Source organism: Zasmidium cellare, assembly GCF_010093935.1.
Source record: "Zasmidium cellare ATCC 36951 unplaced genomic scaffold M409scaffold_85, whole genome shotgun sequence".
Classification (NCBI taxonomy): domain Eukaryota; kingdom Fungi; phylum Ascomycota; class Dothideomycetes; order Mycosphaerellales; family Mycosphaerellaceae; genus Zasmidium; species Zasmidium cellare.
This window is the reverse complement of record NW_022987029.1, coordinates 1,284-21,616: the sequence shown is the minus strand read 5'-3', so window position 1 is coordinate 21,616 and position 20,333 is coordinate 1,284. Positions and strand designations below refer to the sequence as shown.

The window sequence follows — 20,333 nt, the reverse complement described above, 5'->3', positions numbered from 1 at the left end:
AGTTGCTTGCCGCTGGCGAGAGTTCGGATAGGCGTTCTTTGTAGTTGCAGAGGAACAGCCTGATCTGAACCTGCTCATCTGGATGACTGACCTCACTTTACTTGTGGTCTGCCGTCCTGGCGAGAGTTCTGATAGCTGTTTTTCCGTACTACGGGAGAATGGCACAGTCCCAAGCTGCTTGCCTGCTGGTGAGAGTTCGGATGGGCATTCTTCGTGGCTGCGGAAGGACCGCCTGATTTGAAGCTGCTTGCTTGGATGGCAGACCTCACTGGCTTCACTTCGCCTCGAAGGTGTGAATGGGCATCGGCGCAACCCGGCGTTCTGGATTTGGAAAAGCATGGATCTTTGGGATCGCAAGAGGAGGGCATCAGATGTTTGGATCTTCGTGATCTGAACACTGGAGCTCGCCTGGTTATTATGTTGTCTATATTGCACGTCTTTCACTGCTGGAGTTAACTCCGACGGATGATTAGCCATCTTCCATCTCTACGCCACCTCAGCAACCATCAAGCCTTTCGGACGGCCCCCTCGTGCTGCACTTCTCTGGAGGAGATGGGCTGAAGACCAGCATGGTCTGGCCGCGCATCCCCTTCTTTGCCAGTGTAAATAGGCTGATACTCCTCCCAGAACTTGTTCAGCACCATTCCCTTTCCACTGAGGATCCTGTAGATGTCAAAGGGGTCCAGAATGGTAATGAGCAACGGCCTCTTGTCGGCCTTGGAGAAGCCAGGCCCCATCCTCTCCGTTTTGCCATCAATCGGATCCAGGAAGATCTTGCTGCTCCTGGGGAGGTATCTGCCCGGATGGAAGATACACAGCAAGATGACGAAGAGGGTGATGTTGGCGACTTCGAACGTCCAGAGGAACCATTCGTTGCGAGACACCGGGCCACAGTATGGATCTTCTCGATCCGGATCGCACGCTGCCGCTTCGAAGCCCTCGACCGCACGTACGACGCAGCGCAGCAGCATCATCAGGCTGGTGACGTAGAGGACGTAGCAGACGATGCGGATCTTCTTGGGAAACACCTTCGCCTTCCGACAGCGATACTCCAGCAATGCCACGAGCGAGAGAAACCCAACCTCGACACAACACTGCAGAATCAACGCCGCCTTGAGCAAATCCAACCCAACCCTGCGCACAGCCGGATCCCGACCCTCGCCCGCACTATTCGCCGCCCCAGACCCCGTCAGAGTCTCGACAGCCACACTCAGAATCGCGAACGTACTGAACACCCTCCCCGGATGGATCGGCGTGTGATACGGCAGGTACGCGAACAGCCGCCCGAGGATGAAGTACTCCGCCGCGGCGTACAGCGGCGGGCCCATGAGGATCATGACGAACTGCGCGATGAAGATGCCCACGCTGCGGACTTCGTGCACGGAGATGCTGCGGGTGATGAAGCCGGCCACCCAGACGAGCGTCGCCCAGAGCATCATGCCGCCAAATTTTTTCCAGTGGTACCGGAAGAAGCATTGGTAGATGAGGATGATGCCGAGGAGGGACATGATGATGGCGAAGGCGATGGGGGCGGCTTTGTTGGGCGAGTAGGGGTAGAGGGACCAGTCATCATCGGAGGTGGAGTCGGTGGTGGACATGTTGGGTCGGTATGAGTGAGAGAACAAACGTGTGTGGGAAGTCTGTTTCTGTTTGAAGGTTTTGTGTAACCTAGTAGTAAGGAGTGTGAACAATGTTGACAGACATCCAGCAGCCTTCCTCCGCACATCTATATACCTCATTCTGCCAAAGATACATCGACTAACGATCTTGCCCAAACCGATCCAAGGGGCTGTGCTCATGGTCCTCAGGCAAGGCCATGAAGATACATGGCGGGTCGCGCAGCCACTCAAGGCACCAAGTTATTGGACGATGAGTCGCCGATTGAAGCTCGAAAGGGCCTGAAAGGGGAAAGCGAAGCCAAGCGTAATCGCATTCGCGTGCGGAACGTCCTTGCGCGCTGAACGGTTTTTCGTGCCTGTTAGTTCCGCGATTTGGTCGTGACTTCGCTTCGTTACTACATGTACTCTAGCTCCAATGGTGTGGCTGGATCCAGAGGGAGTGTTTATACTGTTTCAAGCGCAATGCTGTTCCGAGAGAAATGTGGTTCCTGTCTGGAGGGTTCTTGGAAGGGTATAGTGGATGTTTGAGGTGAGTGAATTTGTTTACTAGTGTACGAGTACGAGCGAGCGTGTCGGCCTCATTTTTTCTCCCATTTCGCGACTTCAGACGGTTGGAATGGTCGCCATCTGAAGAGCAGAATATTCGAGCAGCTCGAATACCAAAGTCGTCGTCTGTTGTTGGAGGCGATATGTATCGTGAAGTTCCAAGAAGTGACGTCACGTTCGATGCGAGTCCGAGATTTCGCGTCTTCGCGTTCGTCGAATCGAACCACATTTGGTCCTTGCTATTGCTATTGAATTTGCATGCGAGACGGCCATGACTGGTGGCTCAGCCTCAAAACATTCGCCTACCAGTTCTTGTCTGTGATTGCTCGAATCGAAGGCTGAGCCCAGCAAAAAAGTCACGAAAAGATGCCTCTGAAACTGTGGCCGTGTATCCGGCTTCTGTCTATCATTTATGGCGCCAATGCCGGATATCTATTGGAGAAACAAATGCCCCTTGTTCAGGAGCAGACCAAGTTCGAATGGCAAATAGTATGGAACTCAACCTGAGAGCTTTATGGTGGCTAACAGTTTCTAGATTCAGCCAAGCAGGCAGCTATCTTATCATGATTGCTACGGTGGATTCCTATGCACTCGACTTGATGTTCCTCTCAATTGGAACTCGACAGGGAAAGACCGCGAAGAACATCGGGCTGCGGTTGCTGTCATCAAGCTCCCTGCTCAAGTCTCCGTGACGGACGAGGAATACGGAGGAGCTATTCTGATGAACCCAGGTTGATACACCACAGCAAATTGGAGGACTGACGGCTGACCAATGTGTAGGCGGTCCTGGCGAATCAGGTGTTGAGCAGCTTCTGCAACGAGGGAAAGCAATTCAGACCATTGTTGATGCCGCAAGTGACGAAAGGAGTGAGCATCGAAAGTACTTCGACATCATCTCTTTCGATCCTCGCGGTGTCAAGGAAACGACACCAAACTTGCATTGCTTCCCGGATGCGTTCTCACAGCAGGTGTGGCTCCTTGATCGACCAGGTTATGGAGAGCTCTACGAGTCAAACACAACCTTCAACCTGGAATGGGCAAGGACTGAGGCTCTCGGAAAGAGCTGCACGGCCGAGCGAGGCGACGATGTTATCGTTCCCTACGTCAACACCGCTCAGGTTGTCGAAGACATGACTGAGATCATTGAACGGCACGGCGAATGGCGCCAAGGCGAGGTGGAACGCCTGATTGAGCGACAAACTCACGAATCTCTTACTTTCGATGAGGCCACGTCAGTCAGACATCGAACCACATGGCATCGGGGCGGCGAGAAACTTCAGTACTGGGGCTTCAGCTACGGCACTATTCTAGGCCAGACTTTTGCTGCGATGCATCCAGATCGTATTCATCGTGTGCTCATTGACGGAGTCGTTGACCCAGACGATTACTATCATGGCTCATGGCTTCAGAATCTTCACGACTCCGATAAAGCAATGGCGAAACTCTGCGAGTACTGTTTTCAGGCTGGTCCCAAGGGATGCCCGCTCTACACCGGCAAGTCGGCACAAGACATCGAAGACAAAATATTCGAGCTGCTGTCAGAGCTCAAGGCCAACCCCGTTCCAGTCGTAGGACCCAGCGGATCTCCAATCGCGATCAACTTTGATGACTTCTACCTGAGAATCATTGGTTCCATGGCATTCCCTTATGCCATAGCCGAGAATACATTTCAACAGTTCGCTGAGCTTGCCAAAGGAAATGTGTCTGCAGTTGCTGCAAGTAGACAGAATGCGCTGGATGCTGCTGCTTCTTTGGCGCACTGTCACAGCCTTTCAGATGGATGCATGCGCGAAGAGTCGTTTGGTCTCATCACCTCAACACCGGTCATAGAGTGTTTAGACAGTGCTCCACGTCGACATGGCCGGTTTACGAAGGACAAGTTTCGGCAGTACTTTGAAGTGCTCAAAGCCCAAAGCAAGTGGTTCAGTGCCAGCTGGGCTCGTCATAGAATGTCTTGCATCGGCATTCATTCACGGCCAGCCTGGACATATAAAGGTATGCTACTCTACTGTTGATTGCTCGGGATTCCAATGTCTGACCTGTGATTCTCTTCAGGACGAATCTCTGGCATCACTTCTCACCCACTGATGATCATAGGTAATGCACATGACACTGTGACGCCATTGAGAAACGCACAAAGAGTGTCAAGTTTGTTCCCCGGCTCGACAGTGCTGCAGCAGAATTCAGAGGGGGTAAGTCAATTCTCACAATCGAGAGTATGTCCCGAGGCTGACAGGTATAGCATTGTTCCAACTCAAACCCATCAAGTTGCACGGCTAAGCACATTCGCAAGTACTTTCAGACTGGAGTATTGCCGAAACCGGGGACCATCTGCGAGCCTGACTGGCGTCCATTCGTGGGATCTGCATCAAAGTCTGAAAAGCATTACTCAACGGCCGAGCACGAAATGCGCGATGCCCAACATCAGTTGGCGCGACCATGGAACATGCCTGGCATCGAAAGACTGCACTGAACAATGCTTTGCAGCAATCTTGAGACTACGAACGAACTGGGTCTGGCCCAACAGGCTTCTGGATCCAAGCCGACGGTAGACCTTTGATTCCCTGATACCAGATGTCTCCCATCAGCTGATAGTGGGCTTCGTCCGGGTGGATGCCATCTATGGTTTGATTCTGGACACAATCAGCATCAATATCCTTTGCTGGCTCATTTGGCATGGGGACAATACTCACTGCTTGAATCACAGACATGTCGGCCAGCTGAATATGCTGTCCAGAACTTGCTCGATCATACACAATCTGCGGCACGAGATCATTGAACTGTTTAGTCCTAACTTCCTGGTCGTCGTCCGCGATGTTCGGAATCTTGCCCAGCAGAACTACGGTGTTTGGAACTGCGTCGAAGATCTGGCCAACTAATGTATTCAAACGACCTGCCGCAGCCGCTGGATCATCTCCCTCGGTGGAGATGTAAGGGTTCGAGTTCATATCGTTCGTGCCTATTCACTTGGTTACAGTCGCCATTCATAAATCAAGGACATGGACATACCGGCCATCAAGAGCACGATATTTGGGTTCTGCGCCAGCGAAGAAGGTGCTTGGCTTCCAATATACTGGATGGTCTTCGCAGGATATCCTGCGTTCCAATTGTCCGTCATGTTGCCACCTTGCACCGTTCCCGCAAAGACGATCTTGTCACCGTCGGCTGTGAGGTCGTCCAGCAGCTTCAATCGATAGCCATTGCCGTCAGGACTCGCATATCCCCACGTGATGGAGTCACCCAACGGAAGAATGCGAAGCTCTGTTGGAATTGCAGCTGTTGGAGCACCGGTTACCAGGTGACATGTCAGCAGGACTGCCGACACGAAGGACGAACGAAGATAATGCATTTGAAAAGCTCGAAGAGACAGTTCTCGGGGCCGCGCTGTCTGAGACTAACATGTGTCCGGCTGCCACCAGCGACTCTATATATACCTGTCCAAGCCTAGGACGGTATGAAGTGTGCAGCAACATCGTATTCGGCCGCATGGAATACTACACGTACGCGTTGTGGCAGTGAGGTGGCATTCTGTCGGCTCCACATCGAAGGCGAGCTGTGCATGCCGGTGGTATATTTTCGAGACTCGCTCTCCGCACTTCGAACAACCGCTCATGCTCACCCGTTGCTTTGCCTGCAAGCCACGGGATATGGCTGCCACCTTGACAACAGATGTAGTCGGCGTCTTTTCCACATCAGCAGATCAGGACATCCATGGACCTCGTCAACCATCGTTGACTACTCAACCGCATTCAGTAATACTTGTTGAGGGAAGCCTGAGAAGTACAACAACGCCATGCGATTTCAATCGCCCCAATGGCACATCTTGAGCGGAGGATACCCTCGAATCGAAAGATCAAACAAGGCTGACTGAGAGTTGATAGCTTCTCTTGTCAAAGCAAGGTCATAAAGACACGGTCAATAATACAGTAGGATTGAAGAGATGGTACAGACTGCCACGGAAACCGTCCACGGGCGAGCATGAGAGGAAGAAGTCCAGCCTGTGTCCAAGGTCGACGCGTCATCACATGCAATCGCGAGATCAACCAGGAATGGCGAATACCTTTCTCAAAAGCAACAGCTGTCCTCAATCGCCTCAACAACAACACCAATTCCCCGACCACTCGGGCTCCGAACTGCATCCTCCCACGCATCCCACGTCGATGATCCTGCTGCTTGACAAAACGGAGTTAGGTCCTCTAAACGTTGAGAGGCAAGTTCAAACGCAACGCCTCGAAGCTTGGTGAAAGCTTGGCCTTGACTTTTGTTCGTCCTTCTCAACCGCGGCCGTTCCAACACGATACCAGGGATGAATTGGGCTAGTTTCAGCTGCGAACGCACCAGGAAATGTTGTCGCTCTCGTCAGATGCTGGCGCTGAATTGACCAAAGTCAGGGTCCAACAAGCAGTTCGAAGATCTTCCGCCGAGGCTCACCGGTGGGTTCCGCTCCTAGCGCTCACACATTTTACCCGATGCGGTAGAGGCGATGAGGTTGCAGCTATAAGAGTTTACACGGCCTTACGCTGGCCTTACGGAGAGTTCGACAAGCCAGGCACGACATGAAGTCTACGCGGTCAGCGTTCGTCGATCACAGTTGCTTCTCCATGTGATGGTCGATTGACGAGCTCCCACTGGCTGGAGCACTATCGCAGTCCTGCGAACGAAGAACCATCACACTGATCTTCGTTATGACAGATATGGCGTTTCGCAAAGCGGTTTGAGACGTTGTTGGAACTGCCGCAGGAATCCAGATCCTCGACATCCCGGATGGTTTGGCGGAGCCAATGTCAATTGAGCGTTGAAGCACGACAATCGAACAGTCGGTGACACGATTGATCGCTCAAGAGAGGGCTATAAGTAAGGCCTCTTTCTCCTGTTGTTCTAGGTGGTTTCCTTGGATCATCCAGCAAGCTCATCTCAAGTATCTTCGCCTCAACTCCTCCTCACATCAATCCAAAATGAAGGTCACCGCCATCATCCCTCTCCTGGCCGCCGCCGTCGTGGCCAGCCCAATCCCAGAGGCCGAGCCAAAGGAGACCATCACCATCAGCAACCCACTCTTCACCGAGACCTTCACGATCCCCGACTTCCCCAAGCCAACTCTGCCATCGTTCCCGGTCCCATCATTCCCGGTGCCTTCCTTCCCGGTCCCATCGTTCCCATCGTTCCCCACGCCATCGTTCCCATCGCTGCCAAAGCCATCTTTCCCAGCCTTCGAGGAGCGCGCCGAGGAGCACCACTCTTTCCACCACTCCTTCCCACACTCCTTCCCACCTCACCCAAAGCCAACCCACTGGAACGAGGAGCGTGCGGAGGAGCACAAGTCCTTCCCACACGCCCCAAAGCCGACCTTCAGCATCCCAAGCTTCAGCATTCCAACTGAGGTGCCATCTTTCTCTTTCCCTCACTTCCCTGAGCCAACGCTCTAGATGGAGGTTGACTGACTTGTGCTGGGAACTTGTCTGGTATGTGTTCACCATACAACCGTCCTGTATGATACAACAGCTGACATAGACTGTAGGATGGATGTGTGACGGATGAGGCTAGAATGAAAAGATACCTGAATGACCTACTGGCTGGACACCAAGATAATGTGGCACGGACGATGGGCATGAGAAACGCAGGAGCTCGACGTACCACTTTGTACACTCCTTGAACCAATAGATAGAGAGAAGAGACATGAGAAAGATCTTCCCCGATATCATTGCTCCCACTCTCACTTTCATTCAAAAGCCCTACTCTCATCACCTCCCAACAACCCTCTCATCAACCCTCGGAAACCTCAACCAACAAATCTCCCGACATCCCACCTCCCCATCCGCCTTAAAAGGCCCATGCACCATCCCCGGGGGCCTGCAACAATAATCCCCCTCGCCAAACCATTGCTTCAATGTCTTATCGAACAACCTGCCAGAGATAATGTACACTTCCTCCCAATACTCATGCGTGCAGACCGGATCGCCCCATTCACTTCCCGGCGTGTGTGTGAGCAGGACGGTGTTGTCGCCGGTTTCGGGATCTGAGGAGAGGGTTTGTTTTTGGACGTCTGGGGTTGAAGAGGAGGGGAAGGAGGTTGTTGGGGTGAATTCGAGGGTGGGTTTTGGCATTTTCTTCTTCTTTTTGTTGTTTGGTTGTGAGGGATGGAAGGAGGTGAGTTTGAAATACGAGATGGAATGTGGCTGGCTGAGGGAATCCGTCGTTTTGTGGAAAAGCGATCGTGCCGAGCCTTGTGATGCAATTTCCCGATCTTTGGGTATGGATTTACCGATCTCTCATAGGGAATTTGTTATTACTAATGGTTGCGAGAGGATTGGGGGCCTTAATTATTGCGAGAATCGCTATTCGTTCAAACGTCTATATACGACTTGTAAAACTAGCATATTGTCTGTGAACCGGGCCCATTAAGGGTCGGTTTCACTGTATTGATTAATCCTGTGTCAGGATCAAATGTCAACCGGTCAATCGTCGTCTCTCTATGCGTTCCATCTCCATCTGGGATTGCGAAGCGATGATACGCGATGTACCAGTCATCTGTTCCGGGAACGTTGACGATGGAATTGTGACCAGTCGCTAGGATGCCTTGGCTGGTATCCTTTTGCAGAATCACGCCTCTGTAGGTCCATGGACCAGTCGCACTATCCGACGTTGCATATCCGACACGATAGTTCTCACTGCCAGTATCGTCAATCGAGTATGTAAAGTGGTAGTATGGCTCGCGGTAGACAACAAAGCTGGCTTCACGGAAGTCTGTCAGTCCTGAGATCGCTTGGATGGTGCCTGGCTTCAACGACACCATGTCGTCTGCTAGCTCTGCCATAACGGGACTCCCGTTGCCCCAGTAGATGAAGTACTTTCCGGTCTTTGGGTCAACGAAGACGTCAGGATCGATAGCTTGGCCTGAAGTCACTTCCTCGTTGTTGAGGATAAAAGCTTCAGGCTGTGCCGTGAATGGTCCTTCAGGAGAGTCTGCCACTGCAACGCCAATCGTTTTTCGGTCGTACGTTGGGTTTTGACCACTGAAGTAGAAATAGTACTTCCCGTCTCGCTCGGCGATTGTAGGTGCCCATGCATTGCCTGTTGCCCATGGAACGTTGCCGTCAGTGCCGTTGAGAGTCAGGATGGGCACTGCTGAGCGTGTCCAGTCGACGAGGTTAGACGACTTCCAAACGTAGAATTGGTTGCCGCCCCACCCTGGGTATCCGTCTGTCGTTGGATAGATGTAGTATTCGTTCCCGAAGATTGCAATGTTGGGATCTGCGTAGAGGCCTGGGATCAACGCACTTTCTCGCTTCTTGAGCTGGCTGCTCGTAAGTCTCTGAAGCTCTGCAGCAGTGATTGGCAGAACCGTGCCGTGTCGTGGGCTGGTTGGGAGAGAGTAGCTTGCGGACACACGCCAAGTAGGCCTTGAGATATCAGCGGTTTCCAGTGGTATGTACCCTCGTCCGCCATATTCATCGACAAACAGGTAGAACTTGTCGCCATTCACATCTCCTGGATTTGATCTGAAAGCAGTCGGGCCTTCAATGGCGCTGGTGCCCGCATCTCGACCAATGCAAGTAGCGATAGATTGCCATCCATTCAGCTGGGCGAGCAGATCTGGTGAGCTCTCCTGAATGATGTCCGTGCATCCAGAGACAGCTCCCTCATCTTTGGTGAATCGATAGTAGGTATTGTCCACTTGCAATACATCAGAGTCAATGCGAGAAGTGCCTGCGTCCTGCCATATTTGAGGTTCGCTAAATGTGATGAAATCTTGCGTCGTTGCATAGAGCATTCTGTGGTAAGAAGCGCCAGTATGATTTGGATCGTCCTCGGCGTAGAGTGAGGATGCCCAGTAGACAGCGTATGCTCCAATGCTCTCGTCCCAGTGTGCTTCAGGCGCCCATGTATTTCCAGCAGTCGGTGGCGAGACAAGAACATGCCGTTGTTCAGACCAAGTCACCAGATCGTTCGACTCCCAAATCTCCAAGTATCGACTGCCTGTCCGCACAGAAGCATCCCAGGAGGTACCAGAGCCAATTGAGAGATCAGTCGCGACCAGGTAGAAGGTACTGCCGTCGACGGATCTCATGATGAACGGATCACGGAGACCGGTCGTTCCTTTCGTCGATGCGAGTACTGGTTGGCCACCATTGAGCTCTCGCCAGTCGAGGGCATTGTTCCCATTGCTGGCAGCGAAGTAGATCTTTTCTCCTTCGACAGAATTGCCAGTGAAGTAGGCGAACATGTATCCTTCATACTGAGCTGTCTGTCTGGCAGTGTTGTCTCTGGCATTCTTGTGCAAAGGGCTTGCTGTTACTGCTCCAACAGCGCCTAATGCGGCGAGTAGTGTGGTCGTCAAGGACCGCATGGTGAGGATGTAGGTCGTCCAACTTCTCCATGTTGGCGGACCGGTCTCTATTAACAGGATCGGCCGTGGCCAGGATCAGCATTTCTCCGACGAACGACATGTGCCATGAGCACTTGGGATGCACGTCATATATTTTCCCCATAGTCTCGGCATGTGGAGGATCGACCTTGTATACGGGCTTGGCAGCCATCATTGCACATTGGCATCACGTGGACGCGAGTGGATTGGTGGATGTTGGGGTCGAGTTTTGCCTGATGTTGGGGTAGAAACGTGGAGGTCCGTCTCGGTGGGTTGCGCCTGAGGAGCTATCGTCAATTAGCCACTTCAAGTCATGATGAAGGGAAATCAATGTTGCATGAACATCGTGTATCGAATGATCAAATCCATAAGAGTTGTACCTTGCGCACAATGTAGAAGATCGTCCCATTTTGCAAGTGACACAGCTTTCAAACCTTGAAGAATGCCTCGCCTTCTTCTTGGACAACAGCATCATGGAATTCTTGCCAGTCCTTCGCCCCAGATTCTTTCCCCATACGTCCTTTACTCCAGAGGAGCGGGCCCTTAGCCCTCACGAGTGGGTTCATCCAGACCTTGTTCCCATTGATTTCCACTTCTTTTGACGTTGCTCCAAGACCGGTAGGATGATGGTTCATGTATATCCCTTCCCAGCTACCCTTCGGCGCTTCAAGGATTTCGTGCATTAAGCCAATATGCGGCATGCTTTTGTGAGCCTGTATCCACCACTGCATAGCCTTAGTATGCAGAGGTCCGTGGGCGTATTCGTGTACTTTTTCAGCCGACTCGAAGTAGAGCATTCCCATTTTCTCAGATGCATAGCCTCTGTCTGCGGCGGAGATCCAGCCAGAAGCGCCCAGGTAACCGTATTTCGTGGCATCCTTGTCCAGCTCAGCGAGCATCTGGTCGAAGTAATCGCCTGACTCTTTGAAGCCTTTGGCGAGCATGCCCAGAGGATGGTTGCTGCGTATGCTGAGAATAATTGCGCAGACTTGCTTGTTGCCAGGACTGTTCTGTTGTCCGTCTTTCTCATTGGGATACACGACGGCGGTCCGTCCAGGAATGACTCCGTCCATTCGAGGGTTCTTGAGGATGCCGAAAGACTGCAGCGCAGTGCGAGTGATTTGGAACAGCAAAACCATGGCGACGGGTGCCACGAGAGCAATGTTGGGGTATGGTAAAAAGCTGAGGATTCCTTGGATCAATGCCCCGAGCATGAGCCATGTTGAGATTGTGAAGTTGTCTCGAAGGATCTATGAAGACGGTCAGTCTGCTCTGGCCACGCGTTGAGTCTGAAGTAAACACATACCACAAGTAGAACCCCAGTCAAGTCTCGCTGGCTTTGCGATGTGGGCTTGGATGGCAAAGGATCAAACACTGGCTGGAAGGCCATGGTGAGGAGAGCAATGTAGCGTATGTTACCATCCAATGCTGATCGTTAACTTCTGGCCATCTTTAACAGGGCCCGGAATAAGCATATGAAGACACTAGCCCTCAGTCAATGCCCTAAAAGCTCTATTGTAGGATCAGTTCAGCCTCAGACCCTGCTGCTCCAAGCTCTCAATACAAGCTGTCAGTGGGCATGTGGAGACGATGTGAGAAATGCTCAGTCGTAATGTGACTCGTGTTACTCGCGAATGGCTCTCCAAACGAGCTCGACTAGTGATTTTCCTGAAGTCCTCGGGTTACCTTTTGTGAGAAACTGCGAGGAGAAATATGAGACTAAGTTATTAGTAACGAGGTGAGAATGTCCCATGAGAAGAGTATTAAGAGTGAGAACGGGCGACGGGCCCGTCGTCCGCAGAAAAGGCGTCGAGATTTGATGTTCGCGTAGAAGAGCTGAACTTCGAGCCGCTGAAGGATGGAGCGGAGATTTGTGAAGGCGCGTCTCATTGGCTGGCCCGAAGCAGACATTCACTTGGCGCCCGTCCGTGCGCACGCTAATGCCTCAGGCATCAGATTCCAGACTTCACTCCTTCGCAAAATGCTCCGTCTTGCTTGAGCAACACTCCTTACATGAAATTTCAGAACTACTCTCAATCTGGAAGTTACTGAGTGCATTCCTCATCATGCTCGCTGAGACATTCTGCCTTCTCGAACCTCGTGGCGGCGGCGAAGCACATGAGCTGAAGCTGTGAAGAGGCCGCAGATGCTAAAATGGATGTCTTGTGCTACCGTAACTTGCCTCGCTTTTGCAAGCGCTCATGGCTTGTAGCATGGGTATGAGATGTGTCAAATTGCGAAATGAAGGCATGGGCAGCATGGTTCGTCAAGGGCTCTGTTAGTCAGTCCTGATCTTTGGTCTTTTTACGTCCAAAAATGCTCAGCAACGCTTATCTCCAATTCGGTCTGAAGACACAATGTGAGCGTGGCTTCCTCAGTGATTGACAACAAGCAAATTCCAAGGCGCTCCCGACTATGTCCTGACTGCTCATCGCAAGCACCATGAAAGTGCATACCCTTCGCCATTCTGGCCTCAGGAAGAAAATTCATCCCGACGGTGCAACTTAAGATCAGGCTACTGTAACACCAACAACATGCACTCAACTCTCCAAGCCCACCGCAGTCCACCCTCAGCCTACTCGATGCTGTGGTCTGTGAAACATTGTGCAACTGCACAGCGATCGAAATGGGAGACTCTACCAAACCGTGCCTCGACGGAGCGTGGTATAAGATGTCCATCGACAGACACAAAAAATATAACTCCGTTCAGATCCTGCCGTCATTTGCCAATTTACTTCAAATCGACTTGATCAGTCGTTGCTTCTCCAAAGCCATCGCAGACATGCCCGGGTTCGACATGGGAGCGATAATGGCTGCCGTGCTTGCTATGGCTAGCATCCTACCAGTATCAGCAACGCCAACATTCTTCGCAAACAGTCTGAATGCTCGCGAGGTAGCGATCATCTACGGACCAATATCGCCATCTATCGTCGAGGAATTTGAAGTACGAACAGTCGGTAGCCATCTTGCAGCTCATCATCCCAGGTGGCCCAACTGGAGCAACATGTTGAACACTGGAAGACCCTTTGGACTTAGAGATAGCGAGTCTTTCTACTGGGGAACGAGTGAGTGTTGTACGTCCTCATGTCGCTCTCGTGACACTAAGCAGATGGCAACCCTCTCGCAAACCTGACCGCCTACGCCGACGGCACCGGAATCAAAATTCTCTCTCTGGAGCGTTTCAGCAACGTTCTCAATACTGCGAAATGTAACGGTAACAGTATCGATCTCACCTTCACGGAAGAAGTACAGTTCGACGAGATCGCACAAGCCTGGCACTGGGTCAATGACGCCGCTGAGAACCATATCGTCTTCGTCACAGAATCAGCGGAATGCAACGCCGCCGATGGCGACGATGGCGTCCGTCAACCCTGGCTAGTCACAAATGCAGCATTCGACGACGCAACGAACATCGTCACCCTCCAGGCCGAGCCACAAACATGGGAGCAAGCCTTCAGCAACTGGCATCTCAGAGTCTCCAACACCGGCATCCTACCCCCTGAACACCAACGTCGTCTCCTAGCTCGCAACAGCATCGACAAGCGAGTCAGTCTCGACTTCGACAAAAGCATCCCAATCAGCCACTCATTCACAAGCAGCAGCCTCGAGTACGGAAGCCTCACCCTGACGTGCAGCGACTGCAAGATCGAAGGAGCTCTAGATTTCGACATCGACATCTCACCGAAAGTCCTCACTATCCATCCTGGTCTTGATGGATACGTCAGGTTCGGGGCAACAGGCATCGGTGCCACTGTGGAAATCACCGCAGAACTGGCAGCTGGTGAAGCACCGTACAAGTTCGAGAAAGAGCTCTTCGACATCGCGCTGCCTTACAGTATCAAGATCCCGCACGTCATGACGCTGGGACCGCAGTTGAAGTATGAGATGACAGGATCCATCGGCAAGGTAAGTGAAAGTCTCACAGCAGCATTACATGAATATCACTAACGATTGCATGCAGACCGAGTCCAAAGCCTCCATCACCACCGGCCTTCAACTCTCAATCCCAAACAACGCAATCTACTACCACTCCTTCGACGACTCCAGCCAAGACCAAATGGCCTACTGGACGCCCAAGCTCACACCCATTGAACCCGATATCGAAATCTCCAGCTCCGCCTCCGCGACCTTCGCCGGCGAAGTCAGACTCGTCCTCGAAGGCAGCGTTTTAAATCTTGACGCCGAGATCGGTTTCTCGCTCGCAGCGCCGTCATTTAACATTCAAGCCGCGACGAGTAAGGAGTGCGGGAAAAAGAAGGATAAGGCGGGGGTGGAGGTTGATGTTGGAGTGGGTGTGGAGATTAATGCATATGAGGTTGCGAAGGCGGAGTTTTTGGGCAAGGAGAGGAAGGCGGAGGCGAAGCAGCCGATTTTTTCGACCACGAGGCCGTTTTATTCGACATGTGTTGTTACGCCGACGGCGAGGAGGGTCGTGTAGGATGAAGGAGGTTCTATGTGTAGTGTGCTATTCTATCGCGACCTCTCAAAGAGAGCCGAACGGCCTTGATGATTTGCTTTTGCCGCAGGGTGCGGGTTTCCTTTTGGTCTATGTAGGAGTTAGCTAGCTTTTCGAGATAGTGGACTTGCAACTATGAGTAAACTTACGAGCTGGACACGTTCTCAGCCATCTCGTCAAGGGTGTGCTGTCACGGACAAGTGTACGCGCCACAGCAGTAGATCTACAAGCAGTGAATCACTGTGCGGACAGGCACGCACTGTAGGCTCAGACGCCAGCATGGGGATGCAGACATCGATGGCGATTTGGGTTCTCGCATCAATGCTCTATCCGGCGTTGCCAGTCTAAGGCCTCATCGCCACGTTCCAACTGGCACCCAAACCCAACGTCTGTCGGAGCTCATCCAACCTGCCGACAACACCACGTCTCAGTCCATGGAAAGTTCTGCAGAACATGTTCCAAATCCGCACCGCTCTTAACTCCAAGCTGTCTCGTGACACGACGAAAGAGACAAAACATATACCCCTGAGGCTTATAGGTCTCGGCTTGCTCAGCCAACCGCCAGTGCCCACAGGCGAGGAATAGCACCCAGACGAGAGATTCGAGGTTGGTGTGTTCGCGCCAGTAGGCGACGGTGATCTGTTGGCGTTTGAGGGAGGCGCAGATCTCGGCGAGGAGGCGAACGGTTGTGTTGGTGGTGGTGTGGCCTTTCGAACCTGTGAACTCGACGGGAAGGGACCACGTGGATAGCTGGGCGGCGAGGAGCACACAGTAGAGGGCTTCGAGACAACGCTCTTCTTTGCCGTGTCCGTCGAATAGTAGCTTGCGGACTGTCGCTGAGTAGGTGCAGAGATCGTAGGAGATGTCGTAGAAGAGACCCAACGTGGGACCAACTCCGTGCGACCCCTAAGAGACCGCGCAATGCAGGAACATGCGGAAGAAGATGCTGTACACCGTCGCGGCATCGAGCTCGGGAAGTTGGGGCAGCGGCAGCCTTGATAGGGCTGAGGAGGCCTTGTCCCGCGCTTGGCTGCATAATTCGGGGGCTTCGACATAAAGATGCTCGAACGTGCAGTAAGGATGTAAGCAGTAGTTGGCAGGGGGAGGCTCCAGACTCCACTGCGAGTGCTTCAAGCTGAGAAGCACGAAGGTAATCCAATGGGGTGGCTGCATGTTAGACAGGGCCGATGACGTGGCGAAGCTCTTGAGGGCTGCCGCGTGGACCGTGGTCTCCTCTCGATTGCCCTCACGCATGGCGAAATGTAATTGGAAGCACACCGAGAGGATCATGGCCGACGTCTCGACATATCGCCGGTCGCTGTCGAGACTTCGTCGAAGGTGTTGCAATGCCAGGGTTTTGTGATACATGAACTTGTCTTGATCTCCTGTCCAGCCGCTTCCTGGCTCTTCCAATTTCCAGGGTGCGTTGATCACGGCGGCCAGGTGGTGATAAAACGCTCCGTTCTCCATGGCCATTTGCCAAAAGGCGTCCCATACCGAGGAGAACACGTTTTCCATAGTTTCATTATGTGGACCAAGGGGACCAGCTCGTGCGGAGTACCAAGCCAGCAACTCTTGGGTAGCGTAACTGCTGGCATCGCAACTTGACGGCGAATCGAAGGGATCGAAACCGGCAGGTTGGTTGGGCAACGTCGTCGTATGGATGCTGCAGGCGTTGGGCTCCGGAGAAGTTCTTGATGGGACTTGATTGAGATTCCAAGCAGCATCTTCGTCTTCTTCGGCCTTTGTGACGAATCTGGAGGGTTCGGCCTTCGCATGGGGAAGACGTACTCGACGATGACCTTTGCCTCGAATAGTACGGTGCTGTTGCACGTGGCGGTTAGCAGATGCTGATGTCCTGCGATCCTTCCGCCCCGTCGGACCCTCGCAGGCCACGAAGAGCAGGTCTTGTTTCTTCATCCCAAGCTTGACAACGAGATTGCCATTGCCCGCAGCGTCTGTCCAGCAACTGATATATCCATTGCCCTGAGGTTGCAAAGTTGAAGTTTCAACCAGATCGCAGCCCCATAGACCACAACGTCTTTGCTGGTACGGCGCACATATTTGAGGCCTGATGCGCAGCCTGCTAGCTTGTCCTGGGCAAAAGTTAGTTACGGGAGCTGAGATTTGCAGATCTTGACTCAACGGAGCAAGTAGAAGCTCGGACGTGAGTTTCTTATACCTGCTGCTTCTGGCATTGGGCCCTCATGACGACACAAAGTCTAGCTTGAATAGGTTATAGGTATTGAGCCTCATAGATCATTCCGCGAGCTAGTGGAGTCAATTGCGTTAACTAAGTTGTCGTGATAGCTGAGATATCAACTTGGCGATACACTAGCTCGGGATCTCGTGCTTGTCCTCATGAAAGGTTGGTCTAGGCTCAAGACGGTCAATATTTGCAGCGGCTGGAGAAGCTCTCTATGCTTCAGCTCACCGATCGGATATCGGAAGCCGCCCATTGAAACCAGCATCGGAATAGAGGCCGCCTCAGGAATCACAGCACCGCATACCACTTGCCAATCGTTCAGCATTCAGAGACCAATTGGCAAGTGGAGAGTATGATGATGTGTCGGCAAGGTCTGTTATAATCTCACGGTCCGCTTCTTGCGTTTATGCAAAAACATGTAGTCTTCACCGGTTTCGTCTGATCGAACAAAGAGTCAGAATGTCCTCGCACACAATTGCTTTTGTTGCTTTTCAAGTCCTGGACACCGCATGGGAACTGCGTCATCACAGCTGTGACTGGTCTTCAGCTTTGCGTCGCAGGTCGATTGGGCTTAATGTTCAAGGCATGAGAAGGACCCTTCCATCAGACGCCATGCAATGTTCGAAGTTATCTCCCTAACAGCTTTCCGGTCGTATCCTTCCACGTTCTTCGTGGTCCGATGGCTCACATTCCGCAGCTCAAGGCCGACAGGGGTTGGACTGGATTTAAAACTTTCCGAAGTTCCAGGCATCGGTGCAATCTTTGGCTGCTGGAGGGAATATGATATGCAGAGCGGGTAGGGCCTATTGTCTTGCGGCTGCTCTATGTATACTCGTGGCTGGCTGAACCTAATCGGTAGCATAATACCCTTAGTAATTTATCGATTTCTAAAACGACACCGCCGCGTGCGTCTCATGACGCGGGAAAGGGCGTTATAGAAGGTTGCAATCGAAACGCGCCTCTATAAGTTGTGTATTGCCATCCTGCTCGAACCTCACGTTCCCCAATTCGACCCCTCGACCGTGTTTCCTAGACCCCCGTTTTGACGCCTTTCGTCCCTCCTGCCCTGTTACCCATTACGACTAATTTGCTGGAACAGACCTGAGGACGATCTCTACGGCAGTACTGTCGCCGGCCGTGTTGTCGACGTTCCACTTCACCTCCCATACATTGTCATCGACAGGATCTGCAAAAAAATTGCCTTCAGGTCCGCCCGAGGGCGGGGACCAGAATAGCTGTGGTCCGTAGAGGCCGAATCCAGTGCTCGTGAGGGTCGGGTCTGGCGTAATCTGAAACTCTACAGGCGCGAACGCTGAGGGGTCGTTGTTGATAACCAGATATCGCTCACTGTCGGACTGATCCGTAAGATATGCCGATACAGAGTCGTTCTCGTCGGTGTTCAAGATCACGGAAGTATTTCAAGAACGAAATATAAGCCATGTGCTTGTGTAAACGAGATGAGGAGAACTCTGCGGAAAGAGGTCTGCTTACAAGTAACATTTGAAGCCTAGTATCATCGTAAGCGATATAGTCGCAGTCCTTCACGCCTTGCGCCGACTACTTACTAAGGTGGAACCTGGTGATAGAGCTCCGTAAGATAGGTATGCATTGCCTGCTTTGTTATTAGCGACTACACGGGTCGTAAAAGCCTTTAGGCGTACCGTCGCTATATATTAACGGCACCCCGGCAAAAACACCGTTGAGGGCGTAGCCGTAGTAGGTATTACCCTGCGCGGCTGCTAAGCACGTGGTAAGGCCGAGGAAACCAATAATACCGGCGAACATAATGAGACAGGGATAGAGGACGACTATAGGAAGGCCGATCGCAACGAATTTGATCAAGGTCTAGGGAGGCTTGGAAAGGAAAGGCTAATATATAAGGCAAACGTCCTGCTTCGCTACCGTTTATTAGATCCGATATCCGTTTGTAGTGCACCGCGTCGTAGGTGGCGCTGGGCGGATCGGACGGCTGCTCGGTAGTCATGCTTCGAACACCGCCTAACAGCTGATGAGAACGACCAGACATGTGCTTCGCTGCGAACGTTTCGGTCTTAGGGATCTGCTCAAGGTCCGGCTGTAGCCTCGCTGGCAGTGGTCCAGTGGATGACCTGCATTTTGCGTGAGCAAAAATGCGCCAAGTTTATTGAAGCTTGGTTTGTAACTCAACATATAGGCGAGAGCGTGACTTCAACAGAATCCAACCTTCTCAGCCAGGCTACGTCTTGCACGTCGTCCGGAAGGAAGTACTCCCCGATCCGGGAGTGTTCTGTTGTGCAGCGGTTATTAGGCCTTCATAGATGATTGATTACGGGAGCAGGTATCTACAAGGACTGTGAATTCAGAAGATGTGGCCTTCTTGGCACTCACGTGATCCCCAGGCACAACACTCCCCCTCAGCATACAGACAGTTCTTTCTTGAGCTGTCTGATTGCTGTCATACGTGTCTGAGCCATTTATGTGACCTTGTGACCTTATCAGTGACCATATCACAAAGCAAATGACCCTTCAGAATGCTCATGAGCAGGTCAGGCATCACATGGATTGCCACGCAATCTCTTGAACCTTCAGTGTGTTAAGCTGGCAATCACCTGATCTTAAGTTCTGCCCATAAAAGAGTTCTTCTTCTTCCTTGAACTCTCTCTCTTGTACATACCCATTCCACACTCTTCACACCATTCAAACACTATTCCACTTCCTTCACAACACTTCAGACACTCTCAGAACTTCTCTCTCTTGAGAGCCAAGGTATGGATCAGTGGCTTGTGACTGTGAGTTGAATACTGACTTGAGCTCAGTCATGGCTGCTCAGCAGATGAGCAATGGACAGCTTCAGGCCGTGGTCAATAATGCCTATGGTCTGAACTTCAACTCTGTTCAGTGTGATCAGGCCTGGTGTGAGCAGATGCTGGAGGCCTGGAACCGGAATCTGGACTTCTCTTTGGCTCGCAACAAGCCCAGTGTCAAGTGGATGGCATTCTTTGACGCCACAAACCCAAATCCCATTCAGATCACTCAGACTCCTCTCTTCCGTGGTCACTCTACCTTCGACTTGGATGGGAGTGCTTGCTACCTTCCTTGCATTCTGGCTGAGGCATCAAATGCCATTGTGGCTCAGGGTGCCAGTTCCTGCAGCAAGTGCCA

General features: G+C 52.2%; 10 protein-coding genes across 10 annotated transcripts; 3 read left to right on the top strand and 7 right to left on the bottom strand.

Annotated features, from left to right (window-relative positions):
- Positions 1-506: 506 nt before the first annotated feature.
- Positions 507-1,598, bottom strand: M409DRAFT_61641 (uncharacterized protein; the record flags this gene model as incomplete). The annotated part of the gene is made up of 1 exon (XM_033814823.1): positions 507-1,598. The coding sequence occupies one exon, from the start codon at positions 1,596-1,598 to the stop codon at positions 507-509; it is 1,092 nt and encodes a 363-aa protein (XP_033659347.1).
- A 933-nt stretch (positions 1,599-2,531) lies between these two features.
- On the top strand, positions 2,532-4,638 carry M409DRAFT_31035 (uncharacterized protein; the record flags this gene model as incomplete). The annotated part of the gene is made up of 5 exons (XM_033810173.1): positions 2,532-2,654; positions 2,701-2,896; positions 2,946-4,160; positions 4,221-4,357; positions 4,408-4,638. 5 exons carry the CDS (start codon positions 2,532-2,534, stop codon positions 4,636-4,638), a joined length of 1,902 nt encoding a protein of 633 aa, XP_033659346.1.
- Positions 4,639-4,663: 25 nt separating this feature from the next.
- M409DRAFT_31034 (carbohydrate esterase family 3 protein) lies at positions 4,664-5,514 on the bottom strand (the record flags this gene model as incomplete). Its single annotated transcript, XM_033810172.1, has 3 exons — positions 4,664-4,798; positions 4,859-5,124; positions 5,175-5,514. The coding sequence occupies 3 exons, from the start codon at positions 5,512-5,514 to the stop codon at positions 4,664-4,666; spliced, it is 741 nt and encodes a 246-aa protein (XP_033659345.1).
- A 1,606-nt stretch (positions 5,515-7,120) lies between these two features.
- M409DRAFT_31033 (uncharacterized protein) lies at positions 7,121-7,591 on the top strand (the record flags this gene model as incomplete). Its single annotated transcript, XM_033810171.1, has 1 exon — positions 7,121-7,591. One exon carries the CDS (start codon positions 7,121-7,123, stop codon positions 7,589-7,591), a length of 471 nt encoding a protein of 156 aa, XP_033659344.1.
- Positions 7,592-7,975: 384 nt separating this feature from the next.
- Positions 7,976-8,212, bottom strand: M409DRAFT_32352 (uncharacterized protein; the record flags this gene model as incomplete). The annotated part of the gene is made up of 1 exon (XM_033810252.1): positions 7,976-8,212. A coding segment is annotated over one exon (237 nt), but the record flags the coding sequence as incomplete, so codon positions are not given.
- A 323-nt stretch (positions 8,213-8,535) lies between these two features.
- On the bottom strand, positions 8,536-10,512 carry M409DRAFT_31032 (glycoside hydrolase family 43 protein; the record flags this gene model as incomplete). The annotated part of the gene is made up of 1 exon (XM_033810170.1): positions 8,536-10,512. The coding sequence occupies one exon, from the start codon at positions 10,510-10,512 to the stop codon at positions 8,536-8,538; it is 1,977 nt and encodes a 658-aa protein (XP_033659342.1).
- Positions 10,513-10,958: 446 nt separating this feature from the next.
- M409DRAFT_31031 (uncharacterized protein) lies at positions 10,959-11,920 on the bottom strand (the record flags this gene model as incomplete). Its single annotated transcript, XM_033810169.1, has 2 exons — positions 10,959-11,780; positions 11,837-11,920. 2 exons carry the CDS (start codon positions 11,918-11,920, stop codon positions 10,959-10,961), a joined length of 906 nt encoding a protein of 301 aa, XP_033659341.1.
- A 1,419-nt stretch (positions 11,921-13,339) lies between these two features.
- On the top strand, positions 13,340-14,968 carry M409DRAFT_31030 (uncharacterized protein; the record flags this gene model as incomplete). The annotated part of the gene is made up of 3 exons (XM_033810168.1): positions 13,340-13,595; positions 13,640-14,436; positions 14,492-14,968. 3 exons carry the CDS (start codon positions 13,340-13,342, stop codon positions 14,966-14,968), a joined length of 1,530 nt encoding a protein of 509 aa, XP_033659340.1.
- A 13-nt stretch (positions 14,969-14,981) lies between these two features.
- M409DRAFT_61635 (uncharacterized protein) lies at positions 14,982-17,517 on the bottom strand (the record flags this gene model as incomplete). The annotated part of the gene is made up of 5 exons (XM_033814822.1): positions 14,982-15,076; positions 15,136-15,209; positions 15,510-15,892; positions 15,941-17,082; positions 17,421-17,517. The coding sequence occupies 5 exons, from the start codon at positions 17,515-17,517 to the stop codon at positions 14,982-14,984; spliced, it is 1,791 nt and encodes a 596-aa protein (XP_033659339.1).
- A 757-nt stretch (positions 17,518-18,274) lies between these two features.
- On the bottom strand, positions 18,275-18,977 carry M409DRAFT_61634 (uncharacterized protein; the record flags this gene model as incomplete). Its single annotated transcript, XM_033814821.1, has 3 exons — positions 18,275-18,580; positions 18,758-18,822; positions 18,854-18,977. The coding sequence occupies 3 exons, from the start codon at positions 18,975-18,977 to the stop codon at positions 18,275-18,277; spliced, it is 495 nt and encodes a 164-aa protein (XP_033659338.1).
- Positions 18,978-20,333: the final 1,356 nt, after the last annotated feature.